This window comes from Eubalaena glacialis, chromosome 4, assembly GCF_028564815.1.
Source record: "Eubalaena glacialis isolate mEubGla1 chromosome 4, mEubGla1.1.hap2.+ XY, whole genome shotgun sequence".
NCBI classification, from domain to species: domain Eukaryota; kingdom Metazoa; phylum Chordata; class Mammalia; order Artiodactyla; family Balaenidae; genus Eubalaena; species Eubalaena glacialis.
In genome coordinates, this window is record NC_083719.1 from 98,418,894 (window position 1) to 98,446,423 (window position 27,530).

Consider the following 27,530-nt stretch of genomic DNA (forward strand, 5'->3'; position numbering starts at 1 on the left):
TTGAAATGTATTATAAATACTGTTTTCTATCACTGGGGTTTATCTTCTTTAAAATCTATACAACCAATTAATGTTAATTATATTCTTAACATATAAATGGAATTTTCAAATAATTTCCCTGAACAAATTTTATGAAATAAGCTTTTTCTTCTTTTCTCAATAAGGTTGTAGAAATAAATACGTAGGCTTTCTGTCAGACTAGGACTGACTGGTTTCTGAAGTGAATGGTGTAAAACAGGGGTAATCTGTCACTCTGGGTATGCTATCTTTGACAGCCTGCAGGGAAATAAAATTATATCTGACATATGACTAGAGATGCTAAAACCTACAAAAACATCTTCCAAAAGTTTAATTAATATTTGAAAGTTTAATTAATTTCTAACATAATATTCACTGAAAGCTATTTTTCTCATAGTACTAATAAGGCATACTTTAAAGATTAGTGAATACGGGACTTCCCTGGTGGCACAGTGGATAAGAAACCACCTGCCAATGCAGGAGACACAGGTTTGATCCCTGGTCAGGGAAGATCCCACATGCCGCGGAGCAACTAAGCCCGTGCGCCACAACTACTGAGCCTGTGCTCTAGAGCCCACGTGCCACAACTACTGAGCCCACGTGCTGCAACTGCTGAAGCCCACGCATCTAGAGCCCATGCTCCACAATAAGAGAAGCCACCGCAAAGAGAAGCCCACGCAATGCAACAAAGAGTAGCCCCTACTTGCCACAACTAGAGAAAGCCCACGTGCAGCAATGAAGACCCAACACAGCCAAAAATAAATAAAATTAAATCTTAAAAAAAAAAAAAAAATCAGTGAATAGATTTACAAGAATCACTATCTTAAAAAGAATTTCTTTTACCCACTAAACAAAAGCAAATGTAGAACCCAGAAAGATAACGCACCTCAAATTTTCCAACACTCAACAAAAAATTTTTAGTCCCATAGAGTGAAAAAGCAAAGAACAAAGAGTTTCATCACTTTTCAATAGATCAGTTGAATAGATACACTGCATTACACATAAAAATGGCAACAGGGGGCTTCCCTGGTGGCGCAGTGGTTGAGAATCTGCCTGCCAATGCAGGGGACACGGGTTCGAGCCCTGGTCTGGGAGGATCCCGCATGCTGCGGAGCAACTGGGCCCATGAGCCACAATTACTGAGCCTGCGCGTCTGGGGCCTGTGCTCTGCAACAGGAGAGGCTGCGATGGTGGGAGGCCCACGCACCGTGAAGAGGAGTGGCCTCCGCTTGCCGCAACTGGAGAAAGCCCTCGCACAGGAACGAAGACCCAACACAGCCAAAAATTAATTAATTAATTAATTAATTAATTAAAAAAAAAATGGCAACAACTTTCTAATTTTAAAACAGACTTTGAAAAACGAAATGCCACAGTGCCCTCTACTGTCACTTTAAAGAAACTTAAATAATCTGTAAAATAAACTCTAGGTTTTACATTTTTGAAACTATATCCGATATAATCAATGAAAGAAGAAACAGCTTTTCATTATTAATATAATATTATAATAAAATTTCATCTCATAAAGGGAAGCAATCTCAACCATGTCTGATTGCTTCAAGTGTAAAAAAAATGATGTTCTCATAACCCCTTAAATCTGTTTTTTATCACTACATTATTTTATTTTATAAATGCCTTCAGGAGTAGAGGAACAATAGACTTAGAAAAAGGGGCTTCCCTGGTGGCGCAGTGGTTGAGAGTCTGCCCGCCAATGCAGGGGACACGGGTTCGAGCCCTGGTCTGGGAAGATCCCACATGTCGCGGAGCGACTAGGCCCGTGAGCCACAACTACTGAGCCTGCATGTCTGGAGCCTGTGCTCCGCAACAAGAGAGGCTGCGATAGTGAGAGGCCCGTGCACCGTGATGAAGAGTGGCCCCCACTTGCCGCAACTAGAGAAAGCCCTCGCACAGAAACGAAGACCCAACACAGCCATAAATAAAAATAAAAATAAAAAAAAATAGACTTAGAAAAAAAAATCACTGTTATAGGAGAGGAAGTAACTCTCTAAAGACAATAATATCTTTAGATGAGACATATTGACCTAGGCATGCTTAGAAGAGTGGTATCCAAAGTGAGTTAAGTAAAATATCCCAATGGGGTGCAAAAAGATAGTATCAATATTATCACTTCTATTTATAATTAAACAACTAATATTTAGTACACAGAATAACACTCCCTCTGTGGGATGGTATATCACATGGTAATGTGTCAGGATATGCAGTATCCTAATAGAAAAGGAGGAGTTTCGTAACATGAAGTGTTAACAACAGCACCCACAAAGAAACTATATATACCCACAAAGAGTCTATACTGAAGAAATTCTAGTTACATAATCACAAATAAACAACAAGTATATGGCAGAGCTGTTCCTTTCTTACTGCTACTTCAAACTCTTCATTAGAGTTAATAAAGCTAATCAGATGACAATAACTTTAAAAAGTAGAAATTATAAAGATTATTTGAACTGTGAAATCACATCTTACTATCAATAAGTTACTATCATAAACCTTACTGTAAGTATATATTATGTCTCAAAAATACTAAATAATAAGACTAGGACTCCATCACAATTAGCAAAACATTTTTAAATAGTTTATTTCACCATTATCTCTTCCCTTTTATCTATGTTCTTTTATGGTTTAAGAGGCAAGTCATACATTAGTATATGATAAATGTATATTATCATAGATAAATATGTATACCTATTAGAATTACATCCTAAATATTTTAACCAACTGTGGTATGTACTCAAAATAATTTAGAGATCACTGGCCTAGAGATAAGCTTGTTCCTACTACAAGATCTATAACTAAGAAAAATTTTAGTAAGTGTTATTATAATTAAAGAAGCCTTCAGAGGAGCCAGATGCTTGGAAAACAAAAGCCTTGTGTCCAGAGAGATGACTATATACAGCATCTATATAAAGCCCCTACTAGAGCTGCAATGACAAAGTGACAGATCAACTGAGAATCTTGTCATAAAGTAATCATCTATAGTCAGTTATCCTATTATTTACTTTGTCTTCTTATATAGAAATAAAATAAATATAAAAAAAAAATCTTTCTTAATAGCAAGTTAAGTAAATCACTCTTTGCTCTACAAACTCTTATTTTATACTTTCATATTTTGTCTTAAATATTTATTACATAGATATGTTTTCCCTCATATTCAATTCACTATGAATTCTAGAAGAAACAATTTCTTAATTATTTTTCTATGACCCAAGCTGTGCCTTTACTGGATACTGAATTAATAATGATTGAATGAACAAAGACTACCCATATGATTCATCAAATTAAGCCTCCAGGTCCATGTGCAGCAGAATTCTATGCTCCTTAGCCATTGGTCAACTAAAGGGAACAGCATGAATGGCCATCCTGACAAGCAAGGAGTCAGAGGTTAAATTGTCCCAAGGACCAGCTATACCTCAGTAGAGATATTTTACAAAGAATAGCATAGAATGAAGGGACCATGTTACTAGAAAACATTTTCATTTTCTTTATTCTTTCTTCTCCTTTCCCTTGCCTAAAAGCTGTCTATATTTTAAAATGCAGATTTGGAATACCTGATTTTTTAAGGAAAAATTCCTCCTAAGTTTATATAAAGGTCCATTTCTTCAAAAGAGAATTGAGAATTTTCTTTGATATAAGAGAGAAAAATATATAAGGTTTAAGATAGGGTTACTTTACTACATAAGAGAACACAATAATGCTATGAATAAGCCACCGATTTTGATGTCCCTAAAAAAAGTATTTTTCATCAATGGAATATTTATTTGCAGCTGGAAAGTGAGTATTTTAAAAGTCCCAGGATTATAAAATCTCCATCATGAGGCAATTTAATTATGGCGACCTGCAACATTAACACATGCAAAGTTATTTACTTGCCCTTAATCTCTGAATCTAGAAAAACAACCCAAACAGGGAAGAAGTTGACTAACTACAAAATAAGCCAATTTCATAAATAATAATAATGATAATTCATGGAGGAGAAAAAGAATGAGGGAGGAGGGAGAAAAAGAGGGGAAGGAAGAAAGGAGAAGGAAGAGGAGGAAAGAGAAAAAGATAAGAGATGAGAACAAGGAGGAAAAGGAAAGAGGAAGAGTTTAACAACTGCACAATTTTGTGCATATGTGCATATGCTATAGGCACTATGCTAAATACTTTACCTTCATTTGATTCTTACAAAACCTGTCAAAGAAAGGTAGTATTATTGCTCTAATTTACAGATGAAGAAACCAAGGCTATGAAAGGTTAAATAACTTTCTCAAGAGAAAACAGAGCTGGGGCTAGAACCCAGTTCTAATTCCAAAGTGTATGCCCTTAATCAATACAGTTTGTTGATTCCATAAAAGCATTTAATGTCAATGAAAAGTCTTAACATAACTCTGTAGAGCTGCCCTAGGTCCCAGAAGGCCTAGCACTAAAATTAAAATATTTGGTGATAAATAAACCTAACAGTCTGAAAGAGACAAGGAAGAAGCAAAAAGTCAAAGTCAAAGAAAGGTCAAAGAAAGAACATTCCATCCAAAAGCAGTAGAATACATTCTTTTCAAGTGCATATGGAACATTCTCCAGGATAAATCACTTGCTAGGCTACAAAACAAGTCTCTACAAATTTAAGATGACTGAAACCATATCAAGCATCTTTTCTAACCACAAAGGTATGAGACTAAAAATCAAGTACAATAAAAAAAAAATTGCAAAAAACACAAACACATGGACACTTAACAATATGCTACCAATGTGTCACTGAAGAAATCAAAGAGAAAAATCAAAAAATATCTGGAGACATATGAAAATGGAAACACAACAATCCAAAATCTATGGGAAATGGCAAAAACAGTTCTAAAAGGAAGGTTTATAGCAATACAAGCCTACCTCAGGGAATAAGAAAAATCTCAATCAATCTAGCCTTACATCTAAAGGAAGTAGAAAAAGAACAACAAACAAAACCCAAAGTTAGTAGAAGAAAAGAAATACCAAAGATCAGAGCAAAAATACAACTGATCTTTGAACAGCATGAGTTTAAACTGTGTGGGTCTCCTTGTACGCAGATTTTTTTCAATAAATTTGTATTACAGTACTACAAGATCTGTGACTAGTTGAACTCACAAATGCAGAACCACGGATAGGAGGGCCAACTGTACAGTTATGTGCAGATTTTCGACTGTGCGGAGGGTTGGCACACCTAACACTTGCGTTTTTCAAGGGTCAACTGTAAATGAAATAAAAACTAAAAAAAAAAAAAAGAAAATATCAATGAAACTAAGACTGGTTCTTTGAAAAGATAAACAAAATTGATAAACCTTTAGCCAGACTCATCAAAAAATAATAAGTGGACCCAAATAAATAAAATCAGGGACTTCCCTGGTGGCCTAGTGGTTAGGATTCTAGGATTTCACTGCAGTGGCCCGGGTTCAACCCCTGGTCGGGGAAAATCCCGCAAGCTGCATGGTGCGGCCAAAAAAAAGGAAAATAAAATCAGCAATGAAAGGGAAGAAGTAAAAACCAACACTATAGAATACAAAGAATCATAAGAGATCACTATGAACACCGATATAATACTATATACACCAATAAAATGTACAACTTAAGAAAAATGGAAAAATTCCTAGAAACATACAATCTCCCAAGACTGAATCAGGAAGAAATAAAAAATATCAATAGACTAATTAACAGCAACAAAATAGAATCAGTAATAAAAAAAATTCCCACCAACAAAAGTCACGGACCAAACAGCTTCACAGGTAAATTCTGCCAAACAGTTAAAGAAGAGTTAACACCTTTGCTTCCTAAATTATTCCAAAAATTTGAAGAAAAAGGAATGCTTCCAAACTTATTCTACGAGGCCAGCTTCACCCTGATACCAAAATCAAAGACACAACAAGAAAAAAATTACAGGCCAATATCACTGATGAACATAGATACAAAAATCCTCAACAGTGTAGCTGATTCACTTTGTTACAAAGCAGAAACTAACACACCATTGTAAAGCAATTATACTCCAATAAAGATGTTAAAAAAAAATCCTCAACAAAATATTAACCAACCAAATTCAACTATACATTAAAAGGAACATACACCATGATCAAGTAGGACTTATCTCAGGGATGCAAAGATGGTTCAATATCCACAAAGCAATCAGTGTGACAGACCACATTAACAAATATAAGAATAAAAATCATATGATCATCTCAATAGATCCAGAAAAAGCTTTTGACAAAATTCAACATCAATTTATGATAAAAACTCTCAAGAAAGTGGATATACAGGGAACATATCTCAACATAATAAAGGCTTTTATGAAACACCTACAGCCAACATCATACTCAAAGGTAAAAAGCATTTTCTCTAATATCAGCAACAAGACAAGGATGCCCACTCCCACCACTTTTATTCAACATAGTCCTAGCCACAGTAATCAGAAAAGAAGAAGAAATAAAAGGCATCCAAATTGGAAAGCAAGAAGTAAAACTGTCACTGTTCACAGATGACACGATACCATATATAGAAAATCCTAAGGACACCACCAAAAAAACTATTAGAGCTAATAAATGAATTCAGTAATGTTGCAGGATACAAAATTAATGAAAGAAACCTGTTGCATTCCTATACACTACCAATGGACTTTTAGAAAAAAAGTTTCAGAAAAAAATCCCATTTATAATTGCATCAAAAAGAATAAAATACCTAGGAATAAATCTAACCAAGGAGGTGAAAAACCCATACACTGAAAACCATAAGACACTGATGAAACAAACTGAAGATGACACAAGCAAATGGAAAGATATACCATGCTCACGGATTGGAAGAATTAATACTGTTAAAATGATCATACCATCCAAGGTAATCTACAGATTTAATGCAATCCCTATCAAAATACCAATGACATTTTTCACAGAACTGGAACAAATAATTCTAAACATTTTTATAGCAGGACAAAAGACCCTGAATAGTCAAAACAATCTTGAGAAAAAAGAACAATCCTGGAGGTATAATGCTCCTTTATTTCGAAGTACACTACAAAACTACAGTCATCAAAACAGTAATGGTATGGCACAAAAACAGACACATACATCAATGGAACAGAATAGAAAGCCCAGAAATAAACCAATTAATCTATCACAAGAAGGCAATAATATACAATTGGGCAAAGACAGCCTCTTCAATAATGGTGTTGAGAAACCTGGACAGCTACATGCAAAAGGATCAAACTGAACTACTTTCTCACACTATATACAAAAATGAACTCAAAATGGATTAAAGACTTAAATGTAAGACCTGAAATCATAAAACTTCTAAAAGGTCCATGCACCACAACTACTGAGCCTGCGCTCTAGAGCCCACAAGCCACAACTACTGAGCCCGCGTACCACAACTACTGAAGCCCGTGTGCTCTAGAGCCTGTGCTCCGCAACAAGAGAAGCCACCGCAATGAGAAGCATGCGCACCACGACAAAGAGGAGCCCCTGCTCGCCGCAACTCAAGGGAGCCTGCGTGCAGCAATGAAGACCCAACTCAGCCAAAAATACATAAATAAATAAATTAAATTAATTTGTTTTTAAAAATAAATAAATATATAAATAAAACTTCTAAAAGAAAACATAGGCTGTATGCTTTGACATGGGTCTTAGCACTATTTTTTTGGATACATTTCCTCAGGCAAGGGAAACAAAAACAAAATAAACGAAGGGATTACATCAATCTGAAAAGTTTTGGCACAGCAAGGGAAACTATTAACAAAACAAAAAGGTATTCGGAACTCTCTGTACTATTTTTACAACGTGTAAGTCTAAAATTATTTTTCAGGTAAAATTAAATCAATCAGTAGCCAAATTCCAACTCCTATACTCCAAAAGAAACTAATAATAATAATGAGTCATCATTGCCACTGTAAAACTTGTACATACTACATTAGATTCTCCTCTCAAAGAATTCATTATTTGTTGAGAGGGTGGTAAAAATGGATAAAGGGGGTCAAAAGGTACAAACTTTCAGTGATAAAATAAATTGCATATTTGAAAGTTGCTAAGAGAGTAGATCTTAAAAGTTCTCATCACAAGAAAGAAAACTTTTCTTTAACTATTTAAGGTGACAGATGTTAACTAGACTTACTGTGGTGATCATTTTGCATTGTATATAAATATCAAATCATTATGTTGTAAACCTGAAACTAATATAAGGTTATATGTCAATTATACCTCAATAAAAATATAAAAAAGAATCCATGTTTTGCTGGAGCAATGGTAATTGCTGCATTTTTTCAGTGATTTCTTTCTTTGAGGGTTTGCATTAAAGATTCAATTTCAAGTACATTAAGGGTGATACATATGTTTTGTTAACTACTCAGATAACTGTGTACCTTCAGTTTTGTGGAAATTGGAACTCTTGTGCATTGCTGATGGGAATGTAAAATGGTTGCAGCTGCTATGGAAAACAGTTTGGCAATTCCTCAAAAAGTTAAACACAGAACTACCATATGACCCAGCAATTCCACTCCTAGGTATATATCCAAAAGAATTAAAAGCAGGAACTAGAATAAATATTTGTATACCAACGTTCATGGCAACACTATTCACAATACCCAAAAAGTGGAAACGAACCAAGTGTCCATCAACAAAAGAATGGATAACAGATAAATTAAGATGGCATATACATACAATTCAGCCATAAAAATGAAATTTTGATATATACTATAACATGGATGGACCTTGAAAGCATTATTCTTAGTGAAATGTCAGACAGAGAACAAATATTGTATGATTATACATAGTATCTAGAATAGGTAAATTCATAGAAACAGAAAGGAGAATAGAGATTACCAGGGGCTGGGGGGAGGAGGGGATGAGAAGATATTATTTAATGGGTACAGAGTTTATACTGGGGATGATGAACATTTTCTGGGTATAGATAGTAGTGATAGTTACACAACATTATGAACGTATTTAACGCCACTGAATTGTACACTTATAAATGGTTCAAATGATAAATATGTTATATACATATTAGCATGATTTTTTTTTAAATTGACCTGCCAAGTAACAGATTTACATAAACAAGTAGATCATACACATCTCTTTTTTTAAGACTTTTTTTTTACAGCTCTTTTAGATTCACAGCAAAATTGACGGGAAGCTACAGAGATTTTCTATATACCCCCTGCCCCAACACATGCATAGCCTCCCCATTATCAATATCTCCCATCAGAGTGGTACATTTGTTACAAATGATGAACCTACACTGACAGTTTGCATAGACTTTTAAAAATAATTTCTAACTCTCTATTGAGTCTCTGTTGAGTCACGGTCATTACATTTTTTTCCTTTAATTCTTTGAACCTATTATAAGAGTTGCTTTGAAGTATTTTTCTACTATATCCAAAATCTGGATCCACTCAAAGACAGTTTCTATTTGCTGTTGTTTTCCCTGTATGTGAGTCACACTTTCCTGTTTCTTTGCATGTCTAGTAAGCTTTGGTTAAAAACTAGACGTTTTAGACAATATAGTGTAGAAACTCTGGATTCTACTTAATTTTTCTGGTTGCTGTTCTTTGGAAACTTGCCTGGACTTAACCTGCAGACTCCCTCCTCTTGTAGTGTGCAGTCACTGGTATGTCTGTTCAGTATTTTTTTTCTTTTTTTAATTCTTATTTTTATTTATTCCTAGGGGTCACACCTGTGAGATCAGACACATTTCTATCAGGTCAATCTCTCTAACTCTTTGCAAGGTCAGGAGAATCATTCCATACCTTTCCATTTTTTTCCTTGATTAATCCTGGAACACTTCTACTTACTTCACTTCACTGCTCCCTTTTTCCCCACAACTTTTCCACTAGGCTTCCAGTAGACGAAAAACAAGAAACAAGCGAACTAAAAACTCAGCAGAGAAAAAAAAACCAAAAAAATCCTATCAATCAATAATACCTTCAAATTTGCCTTTCTAATTGAAATGTGAAGAGCCACCAAGTGAAATGAGAAGCTGACCATAGGCAGGTAAAGGATTCAGGAGGTAAAAGGTGGACCTTAAAAAAGACAATAATTAAAATTGCCCATCCCAAAATAATTAAAAATAGCCATGGACAAAGGAAAAGAAAAAGAATCTATGGATTAGAAGAAGGCAAGGGAACACCTCACTGGAAGTATGTATTCTATGCAATAGGAAAACAAAGCAAGTCATACTGTTCATTTCAGTATAATTCATTATTACGTGATGCAGTAATGAAAATATGAAAGTTAAAGCAGCTCTGCCTCTACTACTCACCTGACCTTAAGAATATATAAAAGAGAATAACTATTTAAATCACAAAGTTGTCTTATATAGTAAATAAAAACATACATGTAAGAAAGCACTTTGTAACCTGTGAAGTCTTTTAAAATAATGCCAAATTTATTTAGATACAGAGAACAAACAGGTTGTTGCCAGAGGGGAGGTGGGTGAGAGGATAAGTGAAAAAGGTGAGGGAAATACAAGATGTATACACTTCCAGTTACAAAATAAATGTTACCTGTATGAAATGTACAGTGTGAGGAATACAGTCGATAATTATGTAATATCTTTGTGTAGTGACAATGGTAACTAGACTTATCGTGGTGATCATTTTCTAACGTATAGAAGTATCGAATCACTATGTTGTACACCAAGAACTAACATAGTGCTGAAGGTCAATTATACTTCAAGAAACAAACAAACTTAAAGAAAAAGATCAGATTTGTAGCTACCAGAGGCAAGGAGTGGTGAGAGCAGGAGAATTGGATGAAGGTGGTCAAAAGGTACAAACTTCTAGTTGTAAGATAAGTATCAGGGATATAATGTACAACATAATATAATTAACACTGCTGTACATTATAAATGAAAGTTGTTAATCAAGTAAATCTTGGGACTTCCCTGGTAGTCTAGTGGTTAGGATCCGGCACTTTCACTGCCGTGGCCCAGGTTCAATCCCCGGTCGGGGAACTGAGATCCCACAAGCCACGCAGCGCGGCCTAAATAAATAAATAAATAAATAAAGTAAATCCTAAGAGTTCTCATCACAAGGAAAAATTTTTTTTCTTTTTCTTTTATTTTTTATCTACATAAGATGATAGATGTTCAATAAACTTAATCATTTCATGGTGTGTGTAAGTCAAATCATTATATTGTACATCTTATACAGTGCTGTATGTCAATTATATCTCAATAAAACTGGAAGAAAAAATAAAATACACTACATATTTTAAAAAATAAATGAAAAAGACAAATTTTAGACTAGACTATTAAGGAATATATTCTCTTACTACATAAGCACTAACAGAGCTATGAATTATTAATTTGGGGCAAATGTAAACATACTTAAAAAATTAATGTGCTTTGATATTCTTTGAAGAAAACTTCTGTCTATCAGAGGGTAACGATAATGTTCTTATTTTTCTTGGGGAAAATAAATCAAACATTTAGAAAGCTCTAAAGTGGTTTCTTAAAATTGGTCACTCCTCTTTGGAGACTTAATTAAGAAAAAAATTCCCTCTTGAGATATATCATCTTTGCTCAACTTTGAACATATGATTAGCTTGCACGGTAATTTGTAAATGAGTTAGCTTCCGACACATCTTAGGAACGAACTAGTTCAAAGAATAAACATATTTTCTATATTAACAAGAAAGAACAAATTAACTTAGTTAATGCACAAAGAATTAAATTTGCAGACTATCAAAATTTTTACCCTAAAAATTACCGTCAATAATCTAGTTTATTTTAAATTTACCAAAACAGTTGGTTTTCTAATTCTAAGTGTTGATACCAATTCAACAATCTTAATTATTGTAAACTAATTGCTTTGGGAATTACCATTTTTCACTTCTACCTACAAAACCTGCAGACTGATTTACCCTCCTGCTCAGGCTGACCAGCCCACAATGACGTACATGAGACCCAGATCAAAAAGCAAATGCCTATGACAGGCAGGCAGTTAATCATAGTTGAATTAAGCAGGAATGACTGGGAGCAATGATGACCTGGACAGATCACACCCAATCTAAAGGCAGAACCAATACTCCGCTCAGCTAACCACTGCTCAGGAAGTTGGCCCCCAAGCTGCTAGATCTTCCCATTCTCACAGAAAACAGTAATCTGGATTTTGATATAAAACATCTTCATTTTTAACTATTAGCAACTGGTAATTTAAAACTGGTAAAAATATAGTTTTAAACAAAACATCTGTGGAGCTGCCAGTTTGTGGCTCCTGTATTCTTCTTAAACACCTGCAACCTTCCCTGCTTCGCTTTCTCATTATTTTATCTCCATCACCTTCTTCTCCAGAATAACCAAGCCTAAAGAATACGGAAAAGGTTAAGACATGGAATAAAGAAGCTAGACGTTGTTAAAGGGTACAAAGTTGGAACTAGAAGGGGAATAAATGCTGGAGATCTAATGCACAGCATTGTGATATAGTCAACAATACTGTCTAATATACTTCAAAGTTGCTAAGAGGCTACATCTTAAATCTTCTCAGCACAAAAAAAGAAATGATAATTAGGTGACAACAGCTAACCACTACCAGTGATAATCATACTGCAATACATAAATGTATCAAATCAATAGGATGTACATCTTAAACTTATATAAAATTATACAACAAATATATCTTAATTTTTATTAAAAAAAAAAAAAAGGAGCTAAAGAACACCAAAGCTCAGGAATCTTGTTACTAAGCTTGAAGTAAACATACTTCAGCTTAAAAAGTATGAAAATCAGAGCTACTCCTGCAGCCTTAGGGGCTCCACTTCAACTAGTGACTACATCCACTCGGCAAACAAAATCATAAGGGGTTCTTCAGCAAGCGTGGAGCATAGAGCAAAGCCAAGCATTTGCAAGAGATTGGGAGCCAAGCAGACTGGAGCTGGAGACCCAACTCTGCTACTTGATTGTTACCTCTACCTTCTTATCATTTAAAAGCTAATGATATCATCAATTCTAGAATGCTGTTATGAGAAATAAATAAAATATTATATATAAAGCACCTAGGCTTGGTGAATAACCTGCAGATGACCAGTGCTTAATAAACGGGTGCTAAATATATTGATGTGGCTTGTTATAATCCTTACAACTTTGTACTTTTGTAAGAAGAAAGCAGTGGAGAGAGAAAAATTTCTGTCTCAGGGCCTATCTGTGTCAGTTTGTGTACATGTTCTCCCTGCTGTCTTCCTCCCTCAGATAAATTAAAAAATACTCTGTATTTAGACATTATTCCATTATTCTTATGATCAATGAATTTCAAGTGGTTTCTAACTCTTGTCCTCAGGCAGGAATATAAACAGAAGAGATAAAAAAAATAATTCAGATGTCTGGCATTTTACTGGAATAAGGCCCTAACTCTTCCCAGTCAAGCCTTTTACCATTGTATCACCATTCAGTTTGCATTTTTCTTAATATATAAAACAGAGTACAAATTGTGATAAAAGCCACCTATAGAAGTCAAGTTGTAACCTCCATTCAAATATAAAAATACTTCAGTGGCTGTTTTGTTGGGTTCTAGTGCTTTAGGCTCAAACTCCCTAACACAGTTTATTTGGCCCTTCCCAGTGCAACCACCATTAATCTCTGCAGCCTCGTCTCTCCTTCCTTTCTGCCAAGCTCTCCAAATACACTGTACTCTATACAATGTACTCCTGTACATGCTGTTCCTTCTAACAGGGACACACTTTTTATAAAATCTGTATCTTGCAATAACAAATTAGTTTGGGATCTTTTAAAGAATATTTCATTAATGTTTAAGATATGTTGTATTTCTAACGAGCAAGATTCTGCTGAGAAGTTAAATTGAGTTTGCACTTCCTGAACAAAACCAATCTCTAGAACTCTTTAGGCTGTGACAAATATAGTAATGTGTTTAGAGAAATGAATAGCGTTTTAAATAAATGGCCAAATAATTGTGACTTACTGATCACTCAAATCTAAGAATGCATTTTAATTTTAAAAACTATTATAAGCATAAATGTAAAGAAGTTCACTCAGGGAACTAGTTAAAACCCTAACCGCCTAATAAAATAAAATATAAAGAGCTATAAATATTATACTGATGACACCTAAATATTCTCCATAATTCTAGAACTGCAGTCTAACCAATTAAAACAAACAAAATGCATAGCATGCCAAGGGAGAGAAGAGTCTTTAAAAGGTAGAAAATTTCACTAGAAAAAACAAAGTGCAGAAATGTCAGAATGAATTATAATTCTAAAGGATTAACTAAATGAAACTGAAAACAAGCTAAAATCCAGCAAGTCATTTTTAATTTTTAAACAGTAGTTCAGGTTAGAGGGTAGAGAGGGATGAAAAGGCAGAGGCAAGAGGATTTTTAGGGCAGTGAAAACACTCTGTATGCTATCAATACTATAATAGTAGATATATGTTATTACAAATTTGTCCAAACTCAAAATATGTACAACACCAAGAGTGAACCCTAACGTAAACTATGGACTTTAAGTGATAATAATGTGTCAATGGAGTCCATCAATTGTAACAAATGTACCACTCTGATAGGGGATGTTGATAACCGGGAAGCTATGCATGTGTAGGGGCAGAGAGTATATGGGAAATCTCTGTACCTTCCTCTCAGTTTTGCTGTCAATCTAAAAGTGCTCTAGGGCTTCCCTGGTGGCGCAGTGGTTCAGAATCAGCCTGCCAATGCAGGGGACACGGGTTCGAGCCCCGGTCTGGGAAGATCCCACATGCTGCGGAGCAACTAAGCCCGTGCGCCACAACTACTGAGCCTGTGCTCTAGAGCCCGCAAGCCACAACTACTGAAACCCGCGTGCCTAGAGCCTGTGCTCCGCAACAAGGGAAGCCACTGCAATGAGAAAACTGTGCACCACAACGAAGAGCAGCCCCCGCTCGCCGCAACTACAGAAAGTAGGGCACAGCAACAAAGACCCAATGCAGCCAAAAATAAATAAATTAAATAAATAAATATTTTTAAAAATAAATAAAAGTGCTCTAAAGAATAAAGTCTATTAATGGGGCAGAGAGGAGGAGATCAGAAAAATTATAAATCTTTGCTAGCCATAGAAGACTAATTTTTAAACTATTATAACTAGCAGTTCTGAGTAGACTAAAAACTACATGATAAAGCTAGCATAATTTAGCTCTGGATTTGTATTTGAAACACTTTTCTTTCCATATCCTAGTGAGACCCCTTCGAAGCATTCTTTTTTTTTTTTAATTTTATTTATTTATTTATTTATTTTTGGCTGTGTTGAGTCTTCGTTGCTGTGCGCAGGCTTTCTCTAGTTGCGGCGAGCGGGAGCTACTCTTCGTTGCAGTGCACGGGCTTCTCACTGCTGTGGCTTCTCTTGTTGCAGAGCACGGGCTCTAGGCGCGTGGGCTTCAGTAGCTGTGGCTCGCGGGCACTAGAGCGCAGGCTCAGTAGTTGTGGCACACGGACTTAGTTGCTCCACGGCACGTGGATCTTCCCGGACCGGGGCTCGAACCCGTGTCCCCTGCATTGGCAGGCGGATTCTCAACCACTGCGCCACCAGGGAAGCCCCGAAGCATTATTAAGTGCTATCTCCTAACAACTTTAGAAAACTTATTTAAATAAATTGTATTCACACACCCCTTCTGTTCCAACACACAGTCTCTTTTAGACACAAATTATTTACCCTCGTCAAAGGTCTACTGAGTATCTACTGCACATAGTACATTCAGAAAATATAAGAAGATCCTTACACTCAAGATCCTTCCTCTGAGGTCTTACAGTTCAGCTCTGGGAAAAGGTCAAAATGGCCCTGAGAGACTCCAAGTATGCAAATGTTAAAGACAATCAACGAGCCTGTCCTTCTGTTCCCCTTCTTGGAACACTTCTCTCTTGGTTGAATCCTTCTTATCTTTCAAGTCTCAATATAAAGGCTATCTCTTCACAAATCTTTGCTGACACCATCCTGCTATTTTCTATGGCAGCATCCCACTTCTTTCTTTCATTGCTGTTCTTCTTTTTTCCAATCTGTAATTACATATTTAGTTGCTTGTTTACTGGTTTATCATCTGTATCCAATAACAAACTGAACACTCTATGTGGACAAAGACTCCACCATATTACCAGTAATCAGCAAAGCACTCAGTACTCAATGATTAAATGAATGAGTACATCTGGTGCTCAGGAGAAAGGTCTGAGCTAGAGAGACTGGGATAGAGGTGATAACTTAGCCATGAAAAATGGTAAGATCCCCTGTGAGAAGTGTATGGGGTTAGAAGAGAACCTAGAACCAAGACCTTGAGGTAGCCCAACATTTATAGAGTTTTAACAGAACAGGCAAAGAAGACTAGGATACAGAAGTCAGATAAATCAAAGCGAAACCAAAGAGAGTTTCAAGGAGTGAGTATTTCAACTGCAGAATTCTGCCAAGAGGTCCAGTAAAAAGTGAACAGAAAATGATCCATTAGATTTCATCTCATTAAGGTTAATGGTGACCTTAGTGAGAGCCATTTCAGAGCATGTAGGATCTGAGAACAAATTACAGAGTGATTCCCAGGTGAGGAAGTAGAGACACTATCTGTTAAAAGTGTGAAGGACAACAGAGAGGTAGTAACCAAGATAAATGATCCTGAACACCCAGGAGGTAAATATAATAGTATATCTGTATAGCATGAGATTCAAACAAGCAGGGAAAGCAATCCTCACAATCCTGAAAGTACACCAGCGTAATTCAATGGTCAAATAATGTTAATTGTTGGTGTTGCTAGTTAATAAACTGTCTCCCCATTAGACTATAAATGACCCAGTGAGCGCAGAGATAACGTATGTTTTATCCATGCCTAGGTTCCTAGGAACCTAGAACAGTGCCTGCCACACAGTAGGTGCTCAATAAATATTTCTAAGTGAATTCATAATTCTGAATACAATCTCAACTACTGTAATAGCCACCTTGATTGTCTCCTCTGATCCATTTTATTTCTTTTTACTGTGAAATGACTATGTCACATAAGCATTAACTTGTTTTTACAAATATTACTGTCATTACGCCTTACTTCCCCTATCAGACGCTCAAGCTTCTTGACAGCGGAACTTCTGTCTACTCATCCCATGACCCGCTCAGTGTCTTGCAGGAAGTAAGGCTAAATAATCCTGAACCTGGAGAAATGGCTTCTTACTAAAGAGCTGTGACAGGTATTTCACAGTGATTCCAAGGTCAACCAGTGGACCCTGCCGCCCCAAGCGCGGAGATGCCAGAACCGGCGCTCCCCCGGACTGGAGCCGCAGCAGCCGCCTCCCCGGCAGAGGGCGCGGCAGCCACCGCGACACACATCCCCCTCCAAGTCGGCCGCCGGCCTCAGTCCCCGCCCCCGCCCCCGCCCCCGCCCGGCGGTCACCTGCAGCGGCTGCATTCGGGCCTCCGCTCAGCCGGCTCCACTGGCAGTTCCCACAGCCCGGCCGCACTAGCCCCGTCCGCCTCCGCGTCCAAGGCAGTCGCCGCCGGCGCTGAGCCGCCCTCCCGCCGCTCCTCCTCGTCCGGCTTCTGAGACCTAGAGGCCCCGGGTAGCCGCGCGACGGGGTCCCTGGGTGTTCGCGCCTCTTTCTGCGGCTCCATGGCAGGCGCTCAGGTCCGACCGTCACATTGAAGCCCCGCTGCCGCCAGGGGGCGCCACAAGCTGGAGAAACCAGCCTGCGCCGCCCGGCGCCACGCACGCACGCCACGTACGGGGGGCGGGTCTCCGAAGCCCAGGCTGGAGACCCCGCCCCTCAGCGGACAAGGAATGAACCCATTGGTCTGTCCCCAGTGGGCCAGTTCACCTAGAACCCGGAAGGAAAGTGTGGATTGTCCTGGGGAGCAGGTGAGGTTAGGAAAGCGTCTCGGGGAGAAGTAAAGGAATCTCCTCTGAAAACACCTCAGGTGGCAAACTTGAATGTACTTTCTTTATTTTCACCCCTTTAAAAGTGAAAATAAAATGGAATTCTGCGTTTTCCGCCTTAGGATGGCAGTTTAAGAATTAGCTGGGTGACCGCGCGCAACAAAGACCCAATGCAGCCAAAAATTAATTAACTAGTTAATTAATTAATTAATGTAAAAAAATTTTTTAATGTAAAATTTAAAATAATTTTTAAATTTTAAAAAATAATTAGCTGGGTGAGTGCGCACAGCAGTCTCAGCATCTGATGTACTTGATCAGCTTGTGTACTTGTTTCAGGCTTACAAAGGAGAGGTTGTACCGATTGAAAGTTGAATTCACGGCTGGTCTGCCTCAGCGGATTTCTTGCTCTAGAAGGGCAGGGACCTGTGTCCTGTGTCTTGTACTTGGTATTTCTACTCGTCATCAAGCATACTATTTTACGCTAGACACTAAACATTTGTTTAAATGCGGTTTTTAAATTGTCCGAGGCCCCTAAGATCCCAGGCAGTAAGAGAGCTGAGATTTCATGTATGAGGGGAAAAATAAGCCACAGAAAGATAACTACCTTGCCCAAGTTTTTACAGCTCTTGAAAACAGCAATATAGCCCGCAGTTTTTTAAAAGCCAGAATGAACTTCACGTTAGAATGAAAGTGGCACTACTTCTTGCCCTATATCGGTGCTGATTCTTTTCATTTATTAATACTTTGTTACTTCTACCAACATTCATCGTTTTAAACAAAAAAATTAAGTTTTCACCAGTCATATGAGCTAAGTTTTGCAATCATAATTATCTTGATTCTAGAGCTATGAAAGATTAAATATAAAACAAAGTAGATTTATCACTAACAGTAATAGAGCAGTATTGTATTTCTTAAAATAAAGTGTTTATCTCACTATTAAGTTTTTAGTCATCTTGAAATCAAGTCTGTATATAGAAAACAGGGCTATTGTTTTCAACTTTCCCACATTCTTTTCCCCTGGAAATGGCACCTGTCATTTATTTTGGAGTACTCTAAGGGAGGATAGAAAAAGGCTGAAAAACCTGCCTGGTGATGGATGTAGGATGGGAGAAAAAAACTGGAACTTAATGCCAACTGGAGTTGGGAGATAATGAAATCCCAGAGACTATAGAAAAGGAGGTGAATCAGAAAATAAAGAAATATGGCTGCAGATTTAGGTTGGAGAACCAGTTCTTTAACTACCAAAATTAAATTCTCCTGTGACAACCCTTAAACTCTCGTCTCCAATCTCAAGATGGGGAATGTTCTCTTAAGTCATTTAAGGTCACTCCAGACTCCCAACTATGAGTTATGTGAGGGCAGGTGAGTCCTAACAAGCCTATTTATATTCGGCTTTCTCTTTTAATACCCCACATGAGATCACTGGCTCTACCCATCAAAGTATTCAAAATCCAACCATTTATCTCTCCTACTACTTCTGCCCTGATTCAAGCCCCTGTCATCTCTTGCCTAGACTATTGCCATAAGCACATAAGTGGTCCCCTGCTCCATCCTTGCTTCTCTGTAGTCCATTCTCCCAGAGGTTGACCAAAGTCAAAGAAAACTCCCATGCGGGAGGGATACAGCCAGAGCTGGGAGAAAAGAGTCATTTTTCTCTCTGGAAGCAAGAATACAGGTTTATGAACCCTGACCTTGAGAAGCCTGAGGAAATGTATCACCCATCCAGCGAGCTGCTACTTTATGTTACCAGCCTGGGACAGACCCTGGTATCAAAATAAAGACCGTCAGTGACCAAACCTCTGAGAAATACCAAGACACTAGGAAGGCAAGCAAAAATTCCTTTAAGGGATGCAACCAACTTACCAGTGCATCAATATTGCAAAATAATCTACTGAGATGTTAATTTATATTTTATTTATCTCCCAACTCCTAGTAACCAGACCATTATGATTCTTTGCTTCAAGGGAGTTTGAGAGGTAAAAACAGATTAGAGATGACCTCAGTATCAGGCCTGATGTCTGTGCACATGTATGTTAGGGGTGAGATGGATGTGTCCTTAGGATAAAAGCAAAAACTGTTATAGACTGTTAGAGGGAAGATTTCCCCTAACTGAGAAAGGGACAAAGGGTAACCAAAACCCCACTCCTAACTCCCCAGTGCTCCCAGGTAATGATGGAACATCCAGATTGGAGGAATGAGGGGATGACTTCCTGGATGCCTAGAGGAGATGAACCCTAGATCCCAGGTTTCCCCCCTGCTTGTGAAGATCCTGCTGCTGCCACCAAACTACATGGGACCAAGAAGGCAGGGACTATGGCATCTCATTGGTAGCAGATGATAACGGTGATAACGGTGATAACAGAAGGTCCAAGGGAGCCTCCCTGATATTTTGGCTCATGGTAAGATCCTTGGAACCTTGTGTATCACCGGTACGGGAAAGGGCCTCAGTAACGTCTGGGATTGAATACCCTGCCAGCCCAACAGAATAAGGATTCAGTATTGGATAAACTTTGATTTAAATGAAGTAAAGACAAAACATTCCTTGCTGTATTACTTTTCTATTGCTCCTGTAACAAATTACCACCAATTTAGTGGCTTAAAATAATATATATTTAGTATCTTATAGTTCTGTATGTCAGAAATCTAACAAGATCTCATAGAGGTGAAATCTAGGTGGTGGCAGGCTGCATTCCTTTGGAGGCTCTAAGGCAGAATCCATTTCCTTGCTTATCCTTCAGGTTGTTGGCAGAATTCAGTTCTTAGTGGTTAGCATTTTCTTGCTGGCTATCAGCTGAGGGCTGTTCCCAGCTCCTAGAGGTCACACATGTTCTTTGACTTATGGAGGAGGCAAATTGTTATATTTACTAAACTTCTTAAAGTTTGTTGGGGCCCACAGCAGGCCACCCCGAAATGTGCCTCAATGGTATATTGATTATTTTGAATTAAAGTTACTTAAGAAATGACCAACGCAAGAGGGACACTCTGACCCTCCCTTCTGTCTCCCTGAAAGAATACGTATCTCTCATTTGAAAGGTGCACTCACTGCATATGAAGGTAAAAGGACATACTTCTCACCAAAGATTGGGAATTCAGGCCTAGAAGTCTATATAAACAAACCTTGTTACTTCTTTAATGTAATACCCCAAGCCCAGACTCTATTTAGATTCTTTACTAATTGGGCACCTAAAATCTGTTTCTTTGTCCTGTCAGTTCCTCGAGAATTTATTGTTTCTTTGTCTAAAAAATATAAAAGCCGACTGCTTTGGCCACTTCTTAGGTCCATTTCTGTGGGACCTCCATCCACATGAATTAAAATTTGTTCCTTTTTCTCCTGTTAATCGGTCTTGTGTCAATTTCATTATTAGCCCAGCCACAAGAACTCAGGAGGGGTAGAGGAGGAAATTTCCTGCCCCCCCCCCCCCGAAAGTTGGTGAGCCAACCAGGAAGCTGGTTGGACCTTGCTTTCTGTCCTGAGGCTGCTGCAGCCAAGATATCATGGCACATACGACAAAGGCCTGTGGAAGGTAAGATTTCTTATCACATCAGCCTCCAGGATCTCTGCCTGCAAAGTCTGTTAGAAGGGAAAGTGGTGAGGGTCCCTCTTCTCTCTCTCTCTCTCTTTCAATTTAGATAAGCAAGAGAAAATATTTGTGGAGCTATTTCCTTGGATTAGCAACTCAAGAGGATTCTTTTCCTGCCAGAGATGGTCACCATTTTTCTTTGTCCCTGTCTATTGTGTTGTTGGTCATAAGGAGGAAGAAGCACAGGGCAGAACACAGGCATAAGCCTCATAAGCCTGCTGTTACAGCCAGTCTCACAGGCTAGTGAGTTAACTAACAGCTCTTACCAGGTCGGTATCTGTTGAGACAAACTTTGTTGTCAGTCCTCCATGAAAAACTGGATGACCTTTTTCCTTCCATCTTGTTCTATGTCCTGAAATCCTGGCTTTGTCTCTAGTGAGAATATTCTTTCTGGTCTCCGCCATCTTAAAGGTGCACTTACCAGGGTGTACCTGGTGGCCAGTCAAAAAGACTGGTGTTCTGAGACATGAAGTCACAAGCAGCACTCTCTTTGTCATGCTGTGCCAGCTCTCAGGGGAATTGTCATAACGGGTCTCAGTCCAAAAGGGGCCTTTGTCCTCATGATCTTCATTGCTTGTTAGTGCAGAAAAGTCCTACTCCAGTAGCGCCTGCCCGGTGCCATAAATTAGTAGGTTTATGACTGGAGATGCCCTATATTTTTATGGGAAACCAAAGACACCATTTTCACTATACCATTCTTACCACCTGTAGCAACAAAAGGCTTTTACTTTCATAGACTAACTCTGGGAGTGAACTTCCTGGATCTTGTTAGGGTTATATACACTCTCTTGTGAGACACCTCTTGAATCTTTAGTTAAGCCATAATAAAATGCTTATTGGTTTGAGTCACTATTTGAAATTAATACAAGATTCTACTCATCAATGGCCAGATGATGGATCCTTTAAATTGGCTGTATTTAAAAAGAAAATATATTTTGAGAGCTCTCATCATAAACAGCTGTCATATTGGTACTTATGGGAGAATCAAAAGGAGAGAAAAGGTATAACAACTAGCCTTAAAGAAGCCCTTATTAAGCTGAAAGAACAGAAATTAGACTTGAAACAAAAATCAAACAGAAATTTCCCTTCTTAAAAACTGCCCCATCTCCAACGCAGTTCTCCAGACCCTGCTACAAACAATCAGGAAATAAATCAGCTGGAGGCCAATATTCAAGGGCTAATGGAAACAACTGTCTGTGTCTCGTAAATGTCTACAAAACCAGAAGTACAACTCTAGAAGCATGTCAGGGCCCACCTATCTTTACTCTTCTCAAGACCTTACCTATTCCTCTCAAAAAGCTTATAGGCATTATAAAAGATCAGAATATTGGAGCAAAATTGTCCTGTACTTAAGAAAAAAATTTTAATAATAATTACCCTAAGACTTATGATAATAGACAAATATACCCCAAAACTACTAGGAGAAAAGGGGGAATTGAAACAAGCAGGACGCTCTGGGGCCCTCCCGGGTACAAAAGTCTTTCCGTGTCCCCTCTTTCTTTGATACTGCTCAATCTTGAGGGGAACAGGTGTTGGACAAGACAGGGAATAACATTTTGGATCGAGAGATTAAACAAACTCGGCAAAGGAAATTCATTTTAGGGGGACTCAGTTTCAAGACTAAGTATGCTTGGCTCTGTTAGTAAATATATCTTGTGCTTTATGGAAAGATTGTACTATGAAGTAGCATATGTTTCTAAAAATTAAAATGTATTTGTAAGTTTGCCAAGCCACAAAATGTATTCAGTTCACACGTGTTTACTTCTTTATTTTCACTTAAAAAATTAAGATTTCAGGGCTTCCCTGGTGGCGCAGTGGTTAAGAATCCGCCTGCCAATGCAGGGGACACGGGTTCGAGCCCTGGTCCGGGAAGATCTCACATGCTGCGGAGCAACTAGGCCCGTGCACCACAACTACTGAGCCTGCGCTCTAGAGCCTGCAAGTCACAACTACTAAGCCCACGTGACACAACTACTGAAGCCCGCATGCCTACAGCCCGTGCTCCGCAACAAGAGAAGCCACCATGATGAGAAGCCCGCACACCGTAACAAAGAGTAGCCCCCGCTCACCGCAACTAGAGAAAGCCCGCGTGCAGTAATGAAGACCCAATGCATCCAAAAATAAATAAACAATAAATTTTTTTAAAAAATTAAGATTTCAAAGGATTAATATTTTTAATTAATATATGTGGTTAAAGCTACCAGATATAATAATAGAAATAGGATGTGTTTGGGAGTAAGAGGTATAAGGTACGGCGATGTTTTTGTTAAGGAAAAAGAAAGTGATTTTGTCCAAGTGCGACTACTTCTAAGTGGGAAAGAAAACAAGAGACTAACTAACATGGACATAGAAAATTATAAAAGGTTTGTAAATAAAGGAATCTTTGGGAAGGAATTTTATATGTGTCTAGGACTGGATAAGACTGGGATGAATTTAATTAAGTACATGAGTTTTAATATCAAAAGTAAAATTGGAATTTGGTTTTCTCTCTGTTAAAAAGACAAAGTTTTTTCCCCCCCATTGGTCTTCTCTTGATATTAATAAGAGATTAGGAAAGGTTTTTCATTACGTTTAAGTAATCTGCCTAGGAATAAAATAGATCTTATGTCTTGTCAAAATAATCACTTATGTTCTGTGGTGTCTTTGTCAGGTCTTTGATTACTTAAGTAAACCCAATCCTCTCAATTTTAAAAGAGCTAAGTTCTGCTCAGAACTATATAACCTTCTAAATTTGCCTATGAAATCTTTAATTCTTATTTTGGTTAAATGGATAACTAAGCATTGTTTCACAGAGACCTATTTAACTAAGCATTTAAAAACATTTTTGATATTTTTGACAAACTTCCCAAAAATCAAATTCTAAATGAAGTCTTTTTGACTTAGAACTTTGGAATATGAAATATTTCATAGGGCCCCTGAAATATCTCAAAAATTTGTTCTCTCTCCTTATAAAAAGACAGAGATTAAACTAATTAGGTGTATTTGATACGTTAAATTACATAGGAAGAGTCATCAAATAAAAAGTAACATTAAGCCTTCTTTATGTTGTGTCTGTATAGATATGAATTATAAGTGTTCCAAAAATAATGTGAAATTCCTGGAAGTTGTATATGTCCTGGCATAAAATGTTGTCTGTCATCAAAATTGAGACTCACACTAAAGGGACTGAACCCAGGTATCAGGGAAATGCCCTGACTTGCACTCAAAGGTAGCAACACCAGAATCTGTGAGGATGGTGACACGTGTGAATGAAGTCCATTCTGCTTCTGGAAAAAAAAAAAAAAAATTGACTGCTTATTGCCAAACTTTTGCCATGTTGATATCCTTGTACCATAGCAACAGTCTGCTCCTGAATAAGAGAAATTAAGATGGGTAAACAATAGCTATAAATTAAACAAAGAGTTGGGTTATGGGAAACCCAAGACAGCCACTTGATTTTTCCCAGCCCCGTGGCAAACCTCATTTTTTTTTCTTGGATTCCTCCCTCACCACAGTTCACTTAAAATGACTCGAATTGTAAACAGACATTGGTAAGAAGATTTCTATAAAATTGCAAAAACAGGGACTTCCCTGGCTGTCCAGTGGTTAAGATTCTGCGCTTCCACTGCAGGGGGCGCATGTTCAATCCCTTGCCCGGGAGCTAAGATCCTGCATGTGGCATGGCGAGGGCCAAAAACAAGAAAAAAAAAAGAATGATAATATAAGTAAAAAAGGTTTACACCTAGTGTGTGATAACTTGCAAAAATAATTTTTTAAAAATAAAATTGCAAAAACAGCCTATCAGCAATGTCTGACAGGTCAAGTCCATAATCCTGGGAAAAACTCTGAGGTCCCCAGAGACCTCAGACCTCCTTTCTCTGGACACTTTGAACACCTACAGCTGGACTTCATTCGACTGCCACTTAGTATGGGTTATCAAAATGTTCTTGTTACTATATGTATGTTTTCCCAATAGCTTGAAGCCTTCCCTCACTGCAAGGCTGATGCCCTCACACTGGCAAAGAGACAGTTAAAAAAAAACATGTTTTCCAGTTGAGGTTTTCTGTAATCTCCAGTGATCAAGGTACCCACTTCACTGGGTAAATCATACCAGCCTTAACAAAAGCCTTGCAAACTTCTTGGAATTATCACTGCCCCTGTCACTCTGAATTATCAGGCAAGGACAACAGAACTAATGGAAAAACTGGACTCGAAGAGCAAGAATTAATTACATGGGATTGAATGAACTAATGAATACGGTTACAATTTTTATGACTTTTTGTCTAAAATATTACTGATTTTTAAATCTTTTGTTTTCCAGATACAAGGAATTATTTTTTTAAAGGTTTATAGCAGTTTGGTAAATTATACCTTTGTAAGCAGAAATGAAACATCTTTTTCCTCTCTACCTGATCAGAATTCAGAAACTCTCAGTGAGTATCCTTATTTTTTGGCAATATAGCTATTTGCATAAGTTCAATAAGAATCTGTTCTCCTTATAACAGAACACAATTGGAAGCACTGATTATATTACCAAGGCTTTGACTAGAATGGTCTTTTTTTTTTGGCCACACCTTGCAGCTTGCGGGATCTTAGTTCTTCCACCAGGGATCAAACCCGGGGCCCCGGCAGTGAGAGCACAAAGTCCTAACCCCTGCATCACCAGGGAATTTCCAAGAATGGTCATATTTGAGAGAGACACATGTAGATTCAGATATGACCAGACAGCTTAAAGGAACTAAGGTTGACTTTATGGAACCAATAAAGCCCCTTGTAAAAACAGCCTAATCCCCTGCTTACAGGGGTCCCAGCAGCCTTACCAGGTGAGTAAGGAAGGTTGCATCCTGGCAGGTGCAGGAAACTCAGGATATTGGGGGGACCTCAGGAAGGGAGGAATTCACCCAAATCTATAGGTATTACAGGCAAGTCCGATAAGCAAGTCTTTGGTGTGGCTTCCTGGCCTCAAAAGGCATTTAAAAATTCAATCCAGAGATTCCTTATAAAAGTTCAAGCAATACTGGGGCTTCCCTGGTGGCGCAGTGGTTGAGAATCTGCCTGCCAATGCTGGGGACACGGGTTTAAGCACTGGTATGGGATGATCCCACATGCCGCGGAACAGCTGGGCCAGTGAGCCACAATTACTGAGCCTGCGTGTCTGGAGCCTGTGCTCCGCAACAAGAGAGGCCGCGATAGTGAGAGGCCTGCGCACCGCGATGAAGAGTGGCTCCCGCTTGCCACAGCTAGAGAAAGCCCTTGCACAGAAACGAAGACCCAACACAGCCATAAATAAATAAATAAATTAATTAATTTTTTTAAAAAAAGTTCAAGCAATACAGATTTAAAGGATCCTATATGGTTAGTCACTACTCTTGCTAGACTTATACAAATAATCAGGTCAAGTTTATTAAATCTAGACTTACTTTGCAAACAAATTAGTGTTAATTCGGCTATCTTTGTTAGAAATTAGGGTGAGATTTTAGAGAGAATAGTTACGTTTCAATTAAATTATAATACATACTTGTAGATATTAGATTTTTTTGCTATTAACTTTCCTTGAGGTTTTGTAATTTACCTAAAAACTAGACTGAATTTTTTGAGTTTTCTCCAATATCTGGCTACAACTCTCTAAACTAACTTTTCCAATTTCTTCCCATCCTTTTGACTTGGAATCACTGAGACCTAAAACTTTTCCTGAAGCCCTGCAAACTGAAGCTAAACGACTTGATATAAACTTCAGAGAAATTGCCACAACAGCTTATATTTAATTAATCCTTGTGCCTGTTACTGTATGAGTCACACAGAAAGTTTACCTGAACACCCAATGACATCATCAGAGACATTTCAAACTGCAAAAGATGCTTGGACACTGATATCTAGAAATCCTCTTGACTGACTGCCCCCTGGGCTAAAAAACTGGTTTATAATCTGCTCCAATTCTTAACCTTTGTTTCTCTTTTGTTGCCATAGAAGTGCCTCTTATTAAATACCCGACTCCTTGCACCATAGACCTAGCTTTGGGAGCCCAGCTGCATCACTGAAATGAGATACAACTGTTTAAATGACCTGTTCTCAGAACTAAGAAACTGGTTCAATGGAATGGAGGATTCTGCTAACCTGTTCTCTCTCTCCACG

The 27,530-nt window shown here is 38.0% G+C and overlaps 1 protein-coding gene across 1 annotated transcript in view; it reads right to left on the reverse strand.

Annotated features, from left to right (window-relative positions):
- DTWD2 (DTW domain containing 2) overlaps positions 1 to 17,592 on the reverse strand; it is a 105,836-nt gene extending 88,244 nt beyond the window's left edge. The window contains exon 1 of the mRNA XM_061188071.1: positions 17,359 to 17,592. Within this exon, the coding sequence (XP_061044054.1) occupies positions 17,359 to 17,576 (218 nt within the window). The 5' untranslated portion in view covers positions 17,577 to 17,592. The remainder of the gene's footprint in view (positions 1 to 17,358) is intronic.
- Between the last annotated feature and the right edge of the window lie 9,938 nt (positions 17,593 to 27,530).